General features: G+C 27.8%; 1 protein-coding gene across 3 annotated transcripts; it reads right to left on the bottom strand.

Annotated features, from left to right (window-relative positions):
* Positions 1-714: 714 nt before the first annotated feature.
* Positions 715-12014, bottom strand: LOC123303016 (long-chain-fatty-acid--CoA ligase 4). 3 transcript variants are annotated; one of them, XM_044886129.1, is made up of 6 exons: positions 11880-12014; positions 5792-6110; positions 3686-4396; positions 2431-3181; positions 2273-2352; positions 715-903 (listed from the first exon to the last, which is right to left on the bottom strand). In XM_044886129.1, the coding sequence occupies exons 1-6, from the start codon at positions 12012-12014 to the stop codon at positions 734-736; spliced, it is 2166 nt and encodes a 721-aa protein (XP_044742064.1). In that variant the 3' UTR covers positions 715-733. The 3 variants fall into 3 exon arrangements, with proteins under 3 accessions (XP_044742064.1, XP_044742048.1, XP_044742056.1); XM_044886113.1 differs by adding an exon at positions 7476-7625 and having other exon boundaries at positions 2273-3181; XM_044886121.1 differs by having other exon boundaries at positions 2273-3181.
* Between the last annotated feature and the right edge of the window lie 10801 nt (positions 12015-22815).

A 22815-nucleotide genomic window follows, 5' to 3' on the forward strand; every position in this document is an offset into this window, starting at 1 on the left:
TAACCTATCTTTTTCTTGCAGAATACAATATAAAACGAGTACTATGTTTACAAGCAGCGATTAAAAATAGAGCGGAATATTAGGTAACAACGACGTAAGATGTTACACATATTTTTCGACCAATTTTCTTTCTTGCACGATCGAATTATAAAAAGTCTATTGTAAATATTAAGTATTTGTTGTTGATTGATGTAACTTAAAACATGGATGAATATAATTCACAAAATATAAATGAATAAAAAATAAAAACAATTATAAACAAATAAAAAAAATAATATTAAATTTAAAATGCAATAACAATTTGAAATTGATTTTGGATTTGATATAAATCCAATTTACAATTTTTATAATAAATGATCTTTTTAATTTTATTTTAAAAATATAATAATGAATGATATATAAACAAAATTATTTAAATAATATATAACTAATTAAATATTAATTAAAAATTAATTAATCAAATTAATAATATTTATAAATATTTACACATATTTATTTTATTTTTATATTATATTATTATTATTAATAATTAAAAAAATAAATAATTAATAATAATAATAATTACAACATATTATATAATATAAATAATAAATTATCTAAAAAAATAAAATATACAAATATATACCTGTGATGTATGTATAAATTTGTAATAATTTCATTTTAAAAATTAATTTATTTTTATATATTATATATAAATTAATTATAATTAATTAAGAGAATGACGATGATGATGTTATAATGATATTGAAGATTGTAAATACATTTTATTAATATCATTTTGATAATATTCTTGTATATTTTTACGTTTTAATTTAAATGCGGCTGTTAATAATCCCATATCTGGTGTCCATACTTCTGTACATAATTTTATTGCTGCAGGCACTTCAAATTTCTCTAATTTACCTATAACAACAATTAATGTAATTAGTTTAATTTTTTGTTGGGAAATGAATTTATATGTTGGGAAATGAATTTATAATTCTGGGAAGATTTGAATACAAAATCGAGTTATGATGGAATTTAGATAAAAAAAAAGTCCATTATCTGAACATATTTATGCATTTGTGACCACATATTTTTTATGACCATTGCTACTAGGCGAGTTCAATAGATTGTCGATAACCTAAGCTCCTCTTAGGAAATGAACAAGCCCGTAGCCAAAGCGTACTGGAAAATGTAGAGCCTGTTATGCTTACTAAGGATTTCGAAATTTCTAAAATCTTTAAAGATGACGTGGAGGAAACCGAAGAGCATTTCAGAACAATATATTATGAAGCACTTTATCACGAAACTTGAACGAAATGAAAATAAGATTTTTAGAAAACTATAAGCTTCTAACTGCAATTACTAGTGACGAGACGAAAACCTTGATTTAGGAAAAGTAAATTATTTGCAAATTTAGGGTATACAACTTACATCATCAGAAGAAATAACACTGGTTAACAGATTTATACAAACACAGAAGAATGAGAAGTCCTGATTTATCTGTCTTCGATATAATTTTTCAACATCGAGCTGCATTCACCGAAACGTTTCGAGCTGCATTCACCGATTTACTAGCGACAGTCAGAGCGGCTTTCTATGTGCGGCAAAAATGGCCTTTTTGATCCTTCTAGCACACGAATAAAAAACGAACAAAAGCTTTAAGTATTGATCTAACATTGAGAAAATTGTATCAGCAGTCTATCAGCAGAAGAACCAACAGTTACAGCTTTTATTATCATATTTTTTCGAAAATCATTAAAATATATTCAAAAATTAGTTACCGTGTCAAGGTTTTTCATTTTTATGTATAACCTACCAACAACCTTAAGGAACTCTAAGTATGTACCTATATATAATAGTGGAGGATATAGCCTACTATGATTTTTCCTGAGCCTGATCTGAATACACAGCCTGGCTACGGCCCTATTTTTCTTTAAAGCCTACTTTTAGGGACGGCTCCGTCCAATTTAGGTTAAGTTTTTAAATATATTTCAAAGTTTTTATATAAGAATTTTCCATTTAAGAAATGATGCAAAATGTAAATATATTTCAATTTATTTATTTAATAATATGATGCATTATAGGTAAAGTTTAGGCTAGGCACTACATATTTTAAGAAATATTGTATTCCAACTTTGTAAACTGATGTTGATAATAAATAATTTTGAACTTTGTAAGACATAGATAGAAGAATTTTAGAAATCGTGGTTTCCTCCACATCTTAAAACGCATTCAAGTCACGTCGTCAAAGAATTTGTTTAAGTTGTAGAAAAAAAAGAATACTTACATTTTTTACCATATTCCACTAATTCCTTAATAATAGCTTGTTCAACTTGTTTATTTTTACATAACATTTCAAACGTTTGTGTATTTGAATCACCCGATAATGAATTTGTATTCGTTGTATCCGTATTATTCTGTTGATGTTGTTGTGTTAACTTACATACATCTAAATTTAATTTCTTAACAGCAAAATCTTCTAATTGTTTTTGATTTGGTACAATAAATGCAATTGTAAATTGTTTTGATGAATCACCATACACACAAATATTATCAACCAATGGATGTGTATTCAATTCCGCTTCAACTTTACCTAACGATACATATTCACCAGCTTGTAATTTCACTAAGTCTTTTTTACGATCAATGATTTTCACAACACCATCTGGATGTATTTCACCAATATCACCAGTTTTAAACCAACGTTTATCATTCTCTTCGAAATACTCTTCAAGTGTTTTATCATTTAATTTAAAATATCCTAACGTTATATTATCACCGCCGATGATCAATTCCCCACGTGGATATGGTTTATCCGTTACACGGTAATTACCTTCATCCCAATTAATTAATCGAACATCAGTCATTGTTGTTGGCCCGCCAACACGTCCATATGATAGGTCATGGTAATCGAACACAGTCGCCATTGATGTGGTTTCTGTAAGACCATATCCTTGGATGACATGCTCGCATAAGCATACTTTTGTTTGTTGATGTGTGTCAGGTGATAGAGGAGCTCCACCAACTAATATTAATCGTATACGACCACCTAGTAATTGTTTAATTTTTTTAAATATTATTTGATCTAAAAATGGTGTTGTCATTCCATGATCTAACCAATATAATTTGTAATCATAGGCGAATTTAAATAAGATTTTTGTTAACATTGAACCTTTGTTGACTTTATCTTGGATCCCTGTAAACAAAATAGAAAAATTATGATAAAATTTTCCTATAAAAAGATACCTTTAAATTTGTTTAGGATATGATTTCTACTTGTTTAAGATATTATTTCTCCTTGTTTAGGATATGATTTCTCCGCGGTGCGTATTCGAGATCTATTAGCTCGAAATAAAAAAGACGAAAAATCCAACATACTCGTTTTTAAGTATAAAAATACACATTTTTAAGGATGCGGATCAAGGACATTTACAGGTTTTCAAGCACAAAAATAAAAATTGTGGACATTTCCAGTTTTTCAAAGACCACTAGCACTCAGTAGTTTTTTAAGTCCTCTTGGTCCTTTTCATAAAACAGATATGTTAATAAAAACAACGATAACAAAATTTTTGAAATATGTAGGTAGCTTTTTAAGTATGCTGTAAAAACTCTAATAATCAAGTATCGATAAAATCGAAAAAATCATAAATTTATTTATGATTGAAAAAAAAAGTTGAACAAAAAAAACAGCATATCTTACCTTTTGATACACGATCTAAAATTAATGGCACCGCTGTCATACACGTTGGTTTCAACACCGTAGCATCACCTTTTGTACCTTTCTTAATTTTGGAAGCAGTATCAATCATCGTTAACGCTGACGAATAACCAATTTGTATACCAGTCAATAAGCACACATGTTCCGCTAATAATTCAAAAACATGTGCCAATGGTAAGAAGCCAATTAAAATATCATCTGGATAGATATCCACATAATCACAAAAACCTTTCAATGTTGCGATTAAATTACGATGTGTTATCATAACACCTTTTGGTGTACCCGTCGATCCAGATGTATACATAATAATAGCTAAATCATTTGAGTTTGGTGTTGAATCATGTGTAGCTAGACCAGTATGTTTTACACCTTTTGCTATAATGTCACTAAATTTATAAACATTTAATTGTTTATTGTTGTTTGTTGAAAATAATTGTTCTAAATTCGGTTCCTTTAATTGATCCTCCATATAAATAATTGTTTTTAAAAATTTACAATCTTTATAGATGACCTTGATTTTATTTAATAGATCGTATGATGTTATAACAACTTCGACTTCGGTTTCATTTAAAGCATGAATAATACCTTCATCTCCTAGCGTAGCATAAATTGTACATAGTGGTATGTTTTGTTTAAAAAGCGCTTGTGCAGCAATCATCCATTCGGCACGCGTTTCAGCAAAAATAGCAACACCTAAAACAATCAAAAGAACCTTTTAAATTGAAACATACATTTGGGCAAAAATTTTATTTAAGTTGGGAGCAGCTTTATTCTTAAATACTGTTTCTAAAAAAGCGCTTTGTTAATCATTTTATTTACCAAATTCCCAAATCAGTACACCTCAACGGTGTCAGGGTTTTGAAAATATTTTACTTCCAATTTTATTTTCTGTTACTAAAAATATATTACCATTTTCGCTGGCTGAGACTCTGGTCATAAATCTAATTCGCTAAAGGAGTCAAGACTATTCCTAAAGTTCAGGTCGTCTACGAAGAATACTTCAATAACTTGAAAAAAAGCTGTCGTAAATTTATAGCGTCAAAATGTAACTACGATGTTTGAAAGCGATTTATTTATTTAGCAATCCCGTGTACTTTTTTTACAGGCTAGCTTAGCCTAGAAACTAAGTGAAACAGACTCGATTTGAAATCACATGTGAGAAAGTTTGATTATAGACACACTCGTAAACAATTTACAAAAGCTGTAAACATTATTCGAAAAAAAGATAATCTATTTTATCGAATAGCCTCAAATCCTGATATGTTAAAAATTTTTTTAAAATACGTAGAAATTCCATTAAAAAGTCAGTGGCAATTAGTTTTGTAGATTACAATTATTTTATATCAATTGTAATAAATAATGTAAATAATTTAGCGGAAAATTTAAAAAATCGTAATTATTTTTTAGCTTGGATTATTTATAATTAAAAATAATCTGAAATTTGCAATCCTATTAAGTACCTATATGATAAAAATGTAAAAAAAATTGATTTTTTTTATGAACATATTTATTAGAAAATATGTATCTTTAAAATGGTGGCTACTGTTTTTCTAAAATAATATTCCCTGACTTATCCAGGTTTTCCAGTTGAATAATTAAAAAACTTCCTGACCAAATTATAGTACAGGAGACGGCATAAAGTCGACCTTCACCCATCTGATAACCCGATGAGACATATTTTTTATGAAATTTTATTGATTGTACAAGATATAAATATTATCGAAGATAATAAATGAGAACTCTAGGATATTTCGAAGGACAATCACACGCACCTTTTTTTAAATAATTCGTACAGAAAGAATTTTTTAGAACTTTGTTACGAAACTAATAAAATTCCCTGACTTTTCCGGTAGTAATGTGGCCACCATGTTTTTACATGTCTATAATACAAATTTCCTATACAGTTCGAGAAAAGACACAATTATATGTTTTAGCTTTTTATCGGATTTGGATTCAAGTGGATTAGTGGTCGTAAAGTCAATAAATAATGATTCTTTAATAGCTTTTGGCGTGATACGCGAGCAGACACAAAATTATAAACAAGCTATAATTTTATTAAAAAAAAAAAAAAAAAAACTATAATAATACCTTTTTTTGATTGGCATCCAATATCATTTAAACCAAAACCAAATTGTGTAGCCAAACTATTTACTTCGTTATATGTTTTCCATTGATATTCACCCATATTATATTTTTTGAATACACGCCCGTTTGGTTGTATTTCATCTTCTTCATTTAATATTTTCCGTGTACCTAAACATTTCCTTTTACCATACTTTTGAACAATCATATTGAACATTTTATCCATTGTATCAATTTTATTCTGTACTAAACTAATATGTACATCTTTCGGGCTCATTACTGATCTGTATGTTACACTGGTTGTGTCATTTGTTATTGGTATTGCCTAAAAAAATATATTAAAATTGTATTTGGGTTTAAACAACAATTATAAACGGTAAACATTTGAAGCAATCGTAGCTGATTTATGAACACTTAGGTTCAACACACACGGTTGAAATTTAGTTTGCAAACTAATAGGAAACTAGTTAACCCAAATTTTGCGACTAATTGGACGCGTGATTTTCGGGAATTATTAGTTTTGAAATTTTATTTCGATAATAAATTGTTTGATAAAATTTAGTTTACAATTAGTTGCAAAATAATTTGCAACCTTAGTTTTAAAACAGTCGCATTCGTACGTGTTAGTAATAAAGTTTGTCCTGGAATGAGATTCCATATTTGTGCTTCTAACTATTATTGAAGCACTAAGTTCTATATTGAAGCATTGCTTTTCGAAAAGTATTTTTTTTTAAATGTGCTTTGAGGTCGACGGACTTTAGGTCAGGAGCTACTCCTCCGCACTGTGACAGCTCCTGCATTTATATAATAAATATCAGATAATTTCTCAACTTCTGAAAAATATCTGGAAAACTGAGTACTTATGAGCTTTTTGTTTTAATCTTCAAGAAAAAATATTTCCCATATTTTCAGAAAATTTGCTCGAAAGCCATTATCTCTAGTTCAATGCAAATATAGTTCTCGTTGGACACGAGATTGATATTTTTCTTTGATTTTCGGCATTTAACGTTTTTTCATATTATGATGTAACACTTATTCGAGAATTTATACAGTCTTCCACGCGCATTCTTTGATTTTCAAACTGAAAATACCTATTAATATTTTTCCAAAATTCAATATCTAAGGAATTATGGACCAATAACTTGTAAAGATGGTTGAGAATAGAGCAAATATTCTGAATGATATAGTTTCTTCTTTCCTTTCTGCTGCCTCAAACTCATTTTCGGTCTTCTATTTTTGAAGCCTGTTTTAAAGAGTATCTCGGTCGTGTTTGAATACCAAGCAAGACCTATTATTTATTGGAAATTTAATATCGCTTTTAACTTATTAAACAATTGAACTTTGGAAAAAGTATAAGAGACAATTTCGATTTGAAATTGCTTGAGGAATACGTTTTTAAAGCTTAGTCGTTTATTCGCAGGACATGCTACACATAGATTATCATAAAATTTTCTTCGCTCAGTTTCCAGGACAACCTTGATAACCTTAGAATTGCAAAAAAATAATCCAAATTCGTCTGCTGTAACTTTTTTTCGGATATTTGGAATTTTAATTTTGCAACTTTTATTTAACAAACAGTTCAATGTATAATTATTTTTTGTATAATTATTAATTATTTATATAAATAGTAAAGCTAGTGTTGGATATACAATATATGATAAATATAATTAATTACAATAGAATGGAATACCTTTATTTTTTTTGCATTATTTTGTTGTAATATTTGATTATCATCAATTTTATTATTTACATGATCATTGATATTTAATTTTGTCTCATCTTTATATTTAGAATCATTTTCACCATTATTTTGTTCTCGTGTTATTGCTATTGGTACACCCTGTATATATATATTTTTCGTTTATTTTATTATTTTTATCTATTCACATTTATTTAATTTTATAATTACCATGTTCTTTTTGCGTATACTTCTTATACTAGGTGTAAAAAGGAAAGGATAATCTTATCACTAGAAAGCACTATCCTTTTCTACTTTACACAGTGTGCAAATAGTATATGCAAAAAGAAACCCCTATTAAACACATACAAATATACAGCATTCATAAAAATATTATTATACGTACAATTTTTTTATTGAATTCTTACCAGTCATAAAAATAAAACATGAGACCTTACAAAACGGAATTCTTAAATTGAAATATGGTTTCCGGGACAACAACCGTTAATATACCGCCATGAAAAAGAATTTTCAAATTAAAATTTATAAGACGATAACAAAGTAAATTTTCAGTTATTTTAATATAATGAACAAAATATATTTTTAGGTGGAATTAAGTTCAGTTGATTTTAGTTGAAAAATATTTTTGTTTAGCCTTAATTTTTAGTCTATTTCAAGAACGCGTTTGAATGAAAGAACGTTATTTTCTTATCGACGTTAAAGTTAGCTTTTTTAGCGCCTCGTAAATCTACCTGGGGCGACCTACACACGAAAGTTCTTTGAAAAAAAAAAAAATTTGAGGTTCTTTTTTACCTGCCGCCTCTACGTCATGGTGTTGTTGGCATACGCCATAGTTTGACCCTGTTGTTGACATCAATGTCGATTTTTATGCACGTTTCTTCGAATATACGCTTGTTAGACTTACATAGTATTAAAATAGAGCTTTGATAATAATAATAAAACATAAGAGAAGGGCGGCTAATGGGTCCTTAGCACCTTGACCAATGAGTTATGTGTGTCCTCCATGAGAACAACCTGTTACTCAGAGGCAAGACGCCTCCGAGTAAGAGATGCTATTTTAAGCAGACGAAGCTATAAGATTCAGTCGAGACCAGTAAAAATAGAGTTAAAATAGATTTGTAGCATGTGTTGAAATTTACGATCGTGTAAACACTTCTATTTAACACGCTATTGCTAAATCGTTCTTAGAAAAAGGCACGTTAAACGCTTGTTTAACAGCCTTAACTTACGTTGTTATTACAACAATACGCTGGGAAACTGATGAAATCTTTAGTTGATTGGACAATAAAATGTCAAAAGTTTAAATTATTCACCGAATTGGCAATTTTCATCAGTGCTATTATAATAAAAGAAACTTAGCGTTTTCTCAATTTAAACTAACAACAACTTTTTTGTTTATGGTGCCAAATTTAACTTACAATATGGAAATTAACAAGTTTTCATCTTATTAATTCGTATTTGAAAACTCCTCATGACAGATTATTAATTGGGTCGAAGACGCGAGATTGTTTCTTTGCTTTGGTATTTATTTTATGATACAATTCAATTCGATAATTATCTCCAATTTCATCATCAATTTTAATATTCATTTTACACACTTGCTAAACTCTTCTTTTGAGTTCCAGCTTTCATACTATAATTTGATTAATAAAATGAGATTATGAGATGGTAGAATTCATTAAAATAAGAAAAAAAAAACATTCAAACTAATTTCCGAATGTTCTTTTCCTTTGAGATAATTCTATCACGTCCGTAAGTTTTGTAACTTAATTAAAAGCTGTAAAATCAATAACGTATAATAATATTTATATTCATACTGTATATAATAACATGCATACACAATATATTTAATAATAATTATTAAATATAATTTTTCCAACACCAACATAAAATAGTCACACGATTTATTTCCATAATTGCAACCTAAAATATTTTTCCCCACCAAAAAAGTAACATTTAAGATCGCAATGAAGGAAAGATCGTTGACTATGGTTTAGAAATCCGACATTAGAAAAGTACACCATCCACTTAGTCTTGTGTTAAGTAGAATTGAATTATTATCTGACAAGAGAAATATGATAAAAATCGACATGTATGTAAAATATTTATTAATTATTCTATTCATTGCACAAGGTGTGGCTTAATTGCACAAAGAGTGTGAGACAAGTGCATGTGCATTTTTTAAATTAGATAAAAATTTTATTAATTTTTTTTTTTTTTAACACAGAGTTTTAAGAAATTTTAATTAAAATAATTTTATTATTTTTTTAATTTTAAAAAGATGCATTTAAAAAAATGTTGCAATTTTTCATTTGACACACTTTTCTTAACCAAACTAATCAAAAATTTGACTTTTGAATTACACATCCATGTTTGGAAAACTATTGGTTAAATTTCAATTATCTTAGTAAGTCTCAGAAAAACGAATATGACAAACGGACAACAAAGCTGATTTCATTGGTACATCAATCATTGCCCGATGTGCTCTTTTTTGTTGCGTTTGTCCCAAACAGTTCCCTTTTAGGCATGCAATAACGTTTCATGGATCTAGTCTGGATTATCCGTTCCCCAAATGTGGCAATTTTTTTTTATTAACGACGGCAGAGAGTGTGAAATGGATCTCGCCCGATCTGCCAAATTTGGACACTAAACGAGAAATAGTGTTTCAGGAGGCCACGATATTTTCGATATACACGTTGAGTTAACTCTATTGAATGACAATTTTCAATTTACAGCGTCATGAAAATTCATGGTTAAAATTGTGCTGAATTGATGTTTCAAAAACAACTCAATCAGTTGACAAATGTCAAAGTTATTCAATGTTTGTATACCGACATAAAAGATGGAGCTACCTGACACTCTTAAATCATAATATTCTATTTAAAATGAATACTGCTCTAATAACAGATTCTAAACCACTAATAATTCACCACAAAATTAAAACACAGTTGCACACAAAATAGCTTTGATATATATATACAGCCAATTTTACCAAAAAAATAATATTGTATTCCAACACCACTTTTAAAATAAATTTATATACAATGTTTCCACTAATGCAGTTCTCAAGGAGAAAATTTTTTTTCATCATTATTTTCACCACGAAAAGTCATTCTTTGTTTGACTCATCAAGAAAATAAGATTATCATTTAAAAATCTTAGATTAGACTACATAATTTTGAGAAATTAAGAAGAACTTTAATTATTGCAAGAAAAATATGTTATTCTTATTATTTATTATTTTACAAAAAATATAACACATCTGTTTAAAATTTTGAACAATTCTGAATACTCAGTTCAATTTTCAAATCAAAATTCAAAGTACTTTGCACAGATGGGAATTTCGACCCAAGGATATTAAGATACAGAGGTTTTGAGTCAAAATTGCCGATTATTTATTTACCTATAATATAGACCAACCCAACAACTTCTACACATTTTAAAAGGACGCTGTTTTTTGTATTCGAAGAACTGAATCGTCTATGAATAACATAGAAGATCAGTCTGACTATGAATAACATAGACTGAGTTGGGTACAAAGCCACTCTGGATTAATGAGCAGCGAATTCGTTTGCACAAGAAGAGTCATCTCAAACGCCCCTTTTATAGGGGCGTAGGATTTGTAGGATGTTTCGTAATTTACCAAATCAAAGGATGGGTTACGACAAGTCCATCTTAATTACTGGGATTTTTCGCAGGGCATACGACAGACCAAACTGTATATAACCACAGCTAGGCCATTCGACTGTTTTCGCCTGAAACTTCTAGGGTACTCTTGACAGAACATTCCATAACATGAGGATCTCTGATGATCCCTCATGTAGAGCTTGTATGGAGGACAATGAAACTTGCATACATGTTATTTGCACATTCAGAATGATTGGGTTCGAAACCTTGGTCCCACAATCTTGGAAGAAATCCCAGCGGGTAAGCTATGGGCTTTCTACTAGCAAATCCGTACGGAAAACTAGCAAACACATACGGCTTAATCAACTTTTTTCGGCACGAAAAAAAATTAAATAATCGTTTGTCGCAGTACGCATACTGTAAAAATTACTGGACAGACTACAAAGTAGACAGTAGCTCTTTTCAAGTCTAGAATATTTTAAATTTTAAACAGATTTGTTTTATGAAAATTTTATGTAAAATAATAAATAAATAATACCTTACAATTGCAATAATTTTCTTCTTTTCTTAATTTCTCTTCAGCTGTTCGATTATGACAATCTTATTTGCCCGTCATATTTTCCCAGAACAACTTTTTCTTGACAAAATTAATAATAAAAAATATTTTTCTCCTGTCTCCTCCATTCCGTGGTCACACTGTAGTAATTCGTAATATAAAATTCATGCATTATATAATATTATTGTTGTTGTTGAGTAGTAATTACCAACCTTAATACGTTTCGATAATCGCAATCGTCTCCATGGATTTTGTATAATAAAATATATTGGATATGTAATAATATCATATATAAATGCTAATGTTTTTAATGCATTTATTGCTAATTTTATACCAAAACCATCCATTGTACTGTAAAAATAATAAAACTATTATTAATTAATTATTAATACTAAATTATTTTATTATTCAAAAACAATTATTATATATTTATTATAAATCTTATAAAATAAATATTTTTTATAAATTATCGATATTACATCAATGCTGATTTGATAATAATAAGTAATTGAACTTTAATAAATATTTAATCATTACTACCTGGAAATATCAGTTGTATTAAGTGTCTCTAATATCTACTGAGGACAATGAGTACTGTATTATCATTTATTATCTATCAGATAGAAATATTTTTTAATAACACTTCTATTGATAACTTACATATTGTACAGGGTATTAATTAAAATATAGTCTTAGGAAATAATGGTGTAAAAATTAGGTTTATTTGACTTTGAAGTGCATTAAATGTAAAAGAAATACATGAGGTGTTGTAAGCACTCGATAGGAACGAAGTACCTTTCGATGTATATTATGTATTAAATAGCAGGCATGAAGAAATAAATTAACAATGCTTGAAAGTAATTAAATGAAACATATTCGTTCCAAAATAAACGAAGAAATGGTAATAGAATTATAATTAATGAATTTTATTAAAAAAGTTATGAAATACATCCTCAATAGTTGAATAAATCTACCGGATTTTGATAAAGAATTTTATAAATTTTTTTAGTAGGTTTTTTTTTATTGTAAGAAATACAGAAAAGGAGTTTTCCGGTTCCGGAACGATCCGCACGAACTTCTGCACGTGGTTTTATCTCAACACTGAGACCTACTTGTCTACTATCGAACCCTGAACATAGTAAAATAACCTCAAAATCTAAAGAAAACGTCATATTTTCAAAAAACGAATTTTTCTGGAAAATTTCAACAACTCGTACAGTTCAAGTAATTCATCGTTAGCCATTTGTAATTCTTTATAAAAATCCGATAGACTGATTCAACTACAATTTTTAATCGCTTTCACAATAATTTGTTAATTTATAATAAAATAAACAGAACGCATATAATTGGCATATGTACCTACAGGTATATTCAGTAATATACCTGTACCATACAAGGTGTTCTGTAATTAACTCTTCACTTTCTAAATAAGCTCATAAAGACGTACGAAAAAATCCAACGACAGAGTACTTAGAAATAGAAGGATGTCTTTATCGTTGCATTTAACTAACATATTATTTATCTCACATTTTTAAATTTTTAAATATACCCAACACAATAAGCTGTGTATTATTACATATCATGGCATTTACTGGGCGGAGTTTAATAAAAGTTTATAAAAGTGAGATAGATAATTTATGAATTAAATGCAACGATAAAGACACTATCTATTTCTAAATGCTCTAAGCTTAATTAGAAAGTGACACCAAATTTGTAACTTGACAATAAGGAACTTCGTTTCAAAAATGCAAAGCATCAGTCAAATTTAAACTTAAATAATCCAAAACATTTGGCAAAAAAACAAGCATAAAGAAATTAATAAAATTAATATGTTCCCGAACATTCTGTATTTACTGAGTGTTTTATAAACACATTTTTATAAAATATGTGTTTGATTATTATCTTGGATGATTTTGCAAAAATTTATTCACGGAATTTGATTGACGATCGTTCGACAATCTTTAATTTGAATCCATGAATCAATTTGTTTATTATGTCGAGTTTATATCTAACCTTATTCGATAAAACGCATAGAATTGATTGGATCTTAAACGTTTGATTAAAAGATTTAATACGCAGCGTCTAAAACTCGGAAACTCTAAAAGCTCGACTGGGGGGTAGGGACTTTAGCGTCAATGGAATAAAATATCTCAATCAATGGTGGATTCTCAATGATAGACTATGTCAAGTATTTATCAAAATATTTTAAAGCGTTTTGCATGCCAATAAAAAATTTTCGTATTGGGAAAATCACTTAAAACGTCAAGCAGTCAATATGTCATCAGGCTTAAATCTTAAACAGACAGCATTGGTCTATAGAATGACCAGATCAAATAGTGACCTCTAGTTTCTAAATATCCATCTATTTATTCAACACCTGCTGAAAGTTGAGAAAACCTGTTATCTTAGTTCAATTTTAAGAACGTTAATTTTTGAGAAATATCGATTTATATTTATTTAGTAACCTTACTTTTGGTAACTTTTTAAACTTAAAATTTAATAAAATTAATTCGATAACAGTATATTTTTTCTTTCTTGAATCATTCAAAATCATTTAAACTTTTATATTATCATAATTTTTTTTTATTTGTCTATTAAAAAGTCTCATGAATGAACGTCCTTAAGACAACGGTTGTTGCATGGCAAAATATTTTATAAGGAAGTGGCAAAAAAATGTCATGATGAAAAGAATGGAAAGTTTTACATATTTTACGAATTATATATCCACCTTGTTTATAAATATTTATCCTTATATTTAATATGTTTATAATATAAATAAAATTATAATTATGAGAATGATTATAGTTCATTATATATAATTATGATGATTAATATGAATGTACGATATGCCTCAAAAAAGTGAACCATACTAGATAGATGTTTATATTAATAATTATTTAAATTGTTGTACAATTAAGTATTTGTTTTTATATCGTCTTTAACGGAAATCCAGTTTATTTATCATCTTGGCAAATGAAAATAATTACCATAAGCAACCATTTTATCAAAGATAAAATTTAATTACCATAAGGTTGTTTTGGTTTGTAAAATAAGTAAGGGCCCTGATCGCTGAGAATCGAAAAAAAAATGATCAAAGTGGAATGAAAATGAAATTACCAAGGCGCCGAATTTTTTAGGGAAATCAACCCTTATTTTCAAATCCCGATATACTTATAAATCCTGATATATTTTTGAATAATCCTGATTATATTCATAAATCCTTCTTAATTTTTGACACCTGAAATGTATTGTTTACAAGATATAATAAATGCACTAATAATATCTATTAAATCCCCAATACATATCAGAGTAGGTGTGTGTCGGATTACGAAAATTGTCGATAATATAAAAAAAAAAAACTATAATCTCTGCTATCTACGATCAATTGATGATTGTTCATAACACTGGAGATATTCGATTAAAGCACGATCAGATTATTATAGACATCTCATCCTGATGGCAACAAATTTTAAGAGAGTTTGCATAAACTATGTATGTCAATTTCAGCCACTAAAAACTACCCCCTCCTCCACGTGGTCGACCGCAGCTTTTAGGCTAGAACTACCCCTTATATAAGCTCGCTTCGGAGCGTAGAATAGTTCGAACGTGCTAAATCCATAGAAGCCGTTCAATATACGAATAGAAGTCACTCAGATTTGAACGTAGAACTGAGAAGGCGCCGAAACAAACAATATTTTTTAAATTGTAAAATAATCATGCGTTTAGTGTATCGGAAAACCGTGGCTGAACAGATTACCATAAATTGTATTTTGTTCACCACTTTAAAAAAAATAATTTTTTTTTTAAATTATCTGTATAAATTATAGCTTATATGTTATTCCGATGTATGAGCTATATTATTCTTAAGTTTCATTAAAATTCATTGAGTAGTTTTTACGTGAAAGCGTAACAAATAAACAAACTAATATACACATTTATAATATATAGGGATTGTGCTTAAATTTCAATCACATTTGGATAATTTTTTTAAATTATAAATAAAATAAAAAGTAAAAACCAAATTTGCCTGCGAATCTAGTATGCGGCTAATTTAAATTAACTTTTATGATACTATTCATTTTTTAGGACACGTATTTTTTTAGGACACCCAATATTTTAAAGGTAATAACAATAACAAAGTTAACTACTTTAGAAGCTAAACAAAGCTATTCACAAGTTAATCATGATCATAGTGTATCAATAGTCGGTCCACTCCAACATACAAAGTTCAATGTTAAACATTATTCTTTTTTTAGTTTTTTTTTTTTAAGTATTTTTTTATTAAATTATCATTTTTATAAAATCTTTTATTAATATTAAATATGTACACAGTATAATATTTTTGTTATTATATTTAAATTTAATTAAATGTTTATATTTTAATTTTACAAATTAATTATCATATTTTAATATAATACTAATTAAAATAAATTTATTTATATTTGTTTTTAAGTTTTATAGTTATAAAAATAAGAACACATCACATGATTGATTGTAAAGGTTAATTTTTTTTTTTAGTTCTAAAAAAGATTATTTATATATTACCGAAAAAAAAATTGCTATAAACAATGTTTTATTTATACACTGAGAGTATTATTTTAACATTTGAGTCACGAGGTGATTTTTTATAAATAAAACAAAAAAATTTCTTTTTAAAATTAAAATGGGTTTTCTCAGGATGGCGATTGAATGATTCTCATTAACTAGCACTATTTTAGATGCGTTTCTAGCTCGAAATAAGCAAAAAGTTACAGATTTATTTTTCTAAAGTTAGAAATTAATATTGCGAAATCAAGTAGCTGTGATTTAAAAAGCTTTAAAACTAATTGAATAATTTAGCCGATAATTACTTTAAGTGCTTCGGCTAAGTGTTCTGTATATCACTTGGTGTGTTATATATTTAATATATCATAAAAATGGGAGACACTACAAAATTTTTCAAAACAAACAGGCATGTTATTTAACCAAAGCATGATCACTTTGGTTATGGTCTCTGGTGTCTATAATAAAGTTGCATGGTATGCTGTCAATACATAGGATTTTTTCCATAATTAGATACTAGGTATGAACCTGATCATGATATTATACCTGATACTTTTCATAGTTTCCTCAAATCTGACGACAAGTATTGCAAATTGAAAATATATTTGGCAATTTTGATGAATTAATTTACAAGCATGGAAACGTGTGACCTCAAAAAAAAAATTGCAACCTCAAGTCGGCCATATTTATTCAGATATGCTTCTATGTCAGCTATTAATGCAGGCGTAGCAAAGAAATGGTTCGGCTTTTCGCACCATTTCTTGTACATAATGTGTATAAATCGTCTAAATATTAAAAGGTCGGATCTTGGAAGCCGCAATAGATATCAATAACCGTCGTGATGTTGTTTTACGTTCCCAAGAAGCATGGATTCGTGCTAAGTTAGAGTCGATCAATTTTGAAACAACTTATATACAGAGTGCTTTTAGTCGAGCAATTTTGAAACAACTTATATACAGAGTGTCTTTTTTACCTTGACATTTGAAAAAAATGTATGAAAGAATTTTGAAAAAATTCTCAATGATTTCATGTTTAAATAAATTAAATACTTCACATTCCAAGAATTTTATTAAAAAACAACAGTTTTCGCATAAGAAATCAATGAAAATATCTGTTATTTTTTGCTCAGATCGGAAAAAATATGCATTTTTCTTTTCAGATAAAAGTTACTTTTTTTTCCAATAAAATACGAATCATCTGACAGCTGGCATACAAAAAATATATTTGGAATTGATCGAGGCTTTCAAATGATCAAACTTTTGGTTGAAACAATTTATTTATTTGCCAATGTTAAATAAAAAAGGCAGCCTATAAATATATTTCGAAACATCGTTAAACAAGCAGGCCTTTGCGTTTTTCATAGATGAGACTAACTATTCCCGGACATTTTTAATATCTCCAAATTCCCTGTTAAAGTTCCAGGTAAATCGCCATCTTCTTTTACTCTTATACATTTAGAATTTAAACGGCATAGTCTAAACGAATAACTAAGCCAAGCTTAAAACTATAATATCGAAAACGATTGAACCAAAGATTCACTGATCCGGATGTGCAATGTTAGTCTCCATTTTTTTCAGGACACAGTAAAGTGAAGTGCCAAATCAAGTTAGATAAACTGGCAAAAAAATAAATAAGGGCAACGCAGATGCGATAAATTCGCCAGTTCTACGATTGCATAACTGTTCGTTAAAGAAGATTACATTACCTCGATGAAACAGGCATTCATGGGAAACTATTCACCGAAAATTGCACAATTGTTGGAAAATTTCAATAAATAGAATAAATGACAGATTGCAGACGAAAATTGCCGTAAGCAGTGAGTGCAACTTAGTGGGAAGGAAGAATCGAATATCTGCTATGTCACTGTTGGAAGTTAGACAACAAACCCTAAATGACTCCGTTACAATAGGATACGATTAGACAAAGCAACAGAGGAGTCAAAAAGGTAATAAACTTTGCCCTAAGATGAAAATGTTTCAAAAACATTGGTGTTACGACACTTGAAATAAAATATTTTAAATTATCTTATTTATTACTTTTTTTTAGAGTTTGATCGCGAAAAGATTAAAACATTTTGTATTTAATGATTTACATATAAACAATGTTATCAACATTATTTATAAAATTAATCCTACTAATTTTGCACAATGTCATGTAGCGAAGCATTGCGATAACCAAGACAAATCTTGGCACACAGCGTTTTATCATAACAGAGAGGATGAATTTTTTGTTTGTTTTTTGCGATAAATACTGTTTTTCTTGCTTGTATTAATAAAAAATGAATATTTTTTGCGATTACTTCCTAAGATTACTAATATTTTAAAAATGTATATTTATTTTAATTTTTATAATCTATGGGAATAGATTATTAAATAATGTCATGTGAAACCACTAACTTCACCGCAACAGTATCACAAAGGTGTGATTTAAATAACTTAAGGACATTCCCAAAAAATATCGTTTTCTTAGAATCATCTTTAAATCGTGTATACGTATTTTCATTAATGATTTTTGAAAGCAGGTTAATTTTTTAATACTCCGAACGATGTTAAATTGATAGATTTGAGCTATTAAAGTTTGCATTTTAAACATATAAATCCTATATTGCAAGTGTTTTTAAAGCTATGCTTTATTAAGTAACAAAGCTCGTGTGGAAAACTAACATTCATTTGTTAAAAGCATGACAAATACTTTCCCATAAGGAAAATTATAACAAGCGGCACCCGTTTTTCCATACAATACAATTAAAGTGATAAAATTACATGCAATTTGTGTGTTATTTCTTCTATAAGTGATTTTCTCTAAATCTTTAGACATCAATATTTCAAAAACTATGATTTATATCGAAAAATTTTACTCTGAATTTTCGTTTTATTTTTACAAGTTCTAACAGAACCCACCATCAAAATTTTAAGTCTTAAATATTTTCATATTTTTTTAGGGGTTGCCCTTAAGTTAAACTTTTATAGTCACCAAATATGCATATAATTCTGCGGTTAAATTTATCCAAGCTGGGCTGAAGTATTGAGGTAGCCCACAAAACCTTGACCCTAAGGAATTTGCAACTGACCTCAAAATAGGTCTCATGAAAATAAACTTGGTAATTTTTCTTCTCACATGCAACGAATAGTAATAATATGAGCTTTAGTTATCGTACATTTTCAAATTCCCTGAATAACAAAATTTTAAACAGCTTCTTACACAAATTTTTTTGTACTATTTTTTCCAATTTTGGAAGTATATTTGAGGAGAGGAGGTGAAACGTTCCCTTCGTGGCAGCACGTAAGTTCAAGACAATTTGAAGTAAGCTAAAAAGATGTTTTTTTAAACTGATTTTCCGGATAAAATTAAATAATCTCACATTACCTTGACATTATAATGCAGTATGCATGTATATATTATACATGTATGTATAACCTACTAAACGTCAGGTGATTGCAGAAAACCTAATAATAAGAATAAAATTGCATATTCTAAACAAGTTAAAATAATAACTAACAGAGTTAATTGTTTATATACTCGATTAATAAGTTTGACCTACTTTATACATTATTATATAAATTTATGTTAAGAATTTAAATAAAATTTTGATCCAAAATTGATGCAAATATATAAAATTTTTGTTGAGTTTACAAAAAAAAAATTAAATAAAAAGTTGTTAATTTGTTTTTAAACAAGCAAAATTGTGATTTTATGAACATCTTTGCCAAAATTTTGTTTTCCCCCCAGGTTTAGTTTTGAATGCCCCCACAGGTTTCAATTTGAAGGATATTACTTTTTTTTATTCAATTAAGGAGATGATTAAAAAATTTTGATTTTTCTACAATTTTCAAGTTGTCAAACAACGGACGTCTTATTTTATTGAAAGTCGGATAAAAAGATCTTCTAAAATATATGGATATCAATCAAATTGAAGCCCGGAAAAGTGATCAAAAACTTCCGAAACTGCATGAAAGAGAACGCCATACAAGAATTTTCGTAGAAAAGAAAGTTGCCAAGCTAAGCATAATTATTACGATACACTATCAATGACAACATATACGTTGTTTGTTTTAACTTGACACATACGTGAAAATCCACAAATTTTTCAAACGAAAAATGTTAGTTTCAAAGGCTTATACGGGTATTGAATTCGATCTACGTTTTGAAGTTCGATTAAAACCTCACTCTGAATCATAACTGGCAAATATAAGACGAACGCTTTTAATTAGAAAGTTGTTCTTTATAAAAACGCAAAAATTTTTTGTTTGAAACATTTTTTTGTAAATCGATTAGTTTAGACAGTAATTGATTGCAAAAATGTATAATTTTTTATACGTTTCGTTACTTAATTTAAACAAAATGGATTTTATAGAAAACAAACCACTTTTATAGGGCTTTGCATTTACAAAATGATTCTTTTTTGTTTCGGACTGTTTTCAGTCAAGTAACGACATATCTTATATTTTCTATTATTGTCAAAAAGCGCTGCTTGAAAAAGATAAAATATATTTAACTTTCTTAGGTTGAATAGTTTTTTGACAACTTTCCGAAACAAAAGCAAATCGATGAAAAAGTCTATTGGAAAATATTTTTGAAGATTGTTTACGAAACTAATTTTGCCTAAACTATACGATTTGCGGAAAAATGTTTCGTACAAAAAAGATTAGCTATGGAGTAGAGTCAGCTTTTCATTAAGACTGAAAATTTAGGTCAAGTTTAATGTCTGCGTAAGATGTGCGCCTATACATCCAATATTTTTTGCTTGAAGCATTTTTATCGATATAAAGTATTTTTCGAGTTTCAAATGAATGCCAACTTACAAAAACGTTCGATTATATTAAAAGGTACCTGTACTAAATAAATCCGTCAAACATTAATTCAAAAATTAAAAGTTTAAATTTAAACATAAAAGTGGGTGTCAAAAATGTCAAAACATCGAGAAAAAAATTTCGCGAGTAAAATGCACTTTTTATTCATGAAAAAAACCGATTTTATGATGATCTCAGACACAAACCATTTCTGAAATCATATGTTCAGTCACCTGATGAAAAGCGTACTTAAATTAATTAGTTATCGTGTTTCATAATAAAAATTTTATGACTTTTTTTATTTTAATATTAATTATCAATTAATTTCTAATTAAAATTTTAATAAAAAAAAATTATTTAAAAAATTTTTATTTACCTTGTATTTTGTATAAAAATAAATTTACCTAATTTTTAAAAATAAATCAAATATTTGGCTCAAACTATGTCGTGTTATGATACAAAATACTTTTTATAATATAATTATTATATTTACAATGTCACACTAAAACTTATTTTGTTTGTTTGTCTGCGATTATTTAATTCAAACAAACAAAATGAAAAAAACTTGATTTTAAAATTTAATAATAATAAAAAAAAACTTGCAAATATTATTATGATTGAACTAAGTAAACTATAGTGAACTTAAAAAAAATAAGATCTAACTGCAACAAACTTTAACCGAGTAATAAACAAATAAATTAGTTTGAATATAATAAATTAGTTAGCATTTTTAAATATTAAAAAAAAAAACATATTTTAACAGATAACGCTTTATCAATAAATTATTTTGTTCATTTAAAGTCCAAAGTAAATTAATTATTACTTAAGTTACTTTTTTTAAAGACATTTTACTCTTTTTTTAAAAAAATTCCCGTCCCCTCTCTATATTCGTATCACCCCTCCCCCCACTACCACCTACACAATCATATTAATAAATTAAAAAATTTTTAAATTGTTACTCAACATAAAATAAATCATTTTTTTATTCTCACGATAAAATAAATATATATAACTTTTTAATTAATAATGGAATATAAAGTTTAAGAAGATAATAGAACTGATTATGTAAGTTATTATTAAAAGTTAGTGTCAATATACTAATTTAGATAATAAATTGAAACAAATGACCACAACTAGGAATGATAAAAGAACATGTACGCCAGTAAAATCTTTGGTATGTTTTTGGACCCGTTAGAAGAGTGTGAAAGTATGTTTTTCAAGCAAAAGTTGTGCTACCTGCGTAATGCGTAAAAACTGCAAGAATTTCGAACTTTTTTTCGATTTTTGCGGGTCAATTCAAACGCTATCTTTTATATTTACTAGTACACGTACTAGTCACAAACCTCAATTTTGTCTTGGTACGTATATTAATTATTTAACAAATGAGATTCAAGGACTCTAACTGTGGCACATATTATGGTCGCGATATATCCTTTTTTATAGATAATAGGCCTAACCTATGTTACCCGGATTGTCCCCACGTTTCTAACGATTTTTGTAATATTTTGATTAATATCGTCGATTAATATTATCAACGATATCGAATTCGTAGGAAATAAACAAAAGACTTTGAACCCTTTTTTTTATAGCTCGGTTAAATTATATCATGGCTAAATTCCATTGCAACATTTTTTAGTTATCTACAAATTCTATCATTTGATAAATCGTTAAAAATGTTTACTTTCCGCAATATAAAAGAAAAGAAAGAGTCCATTCTTGATGATAATTATAATTTTTCCATTAATTTGTTTATATTTTTTATTTATTTCAATAATAACTGTGATAAGTTAGATCTATCACATTCGACATGTTTTTT

Source organism: Chrysoperla carnea, chromosome 1 (genome assembly GCF_905475395.1).
Source record: "Chrysoperla carnea chromosome 1, inChrCarn1.1, whole genome shotgun sequence".
NCBI lineage: Eukaryota > Metazoa > Arthropoda > Insecta > Neuroptera > Chrysopidae > Chrysoperla > Chrysoperla carnea.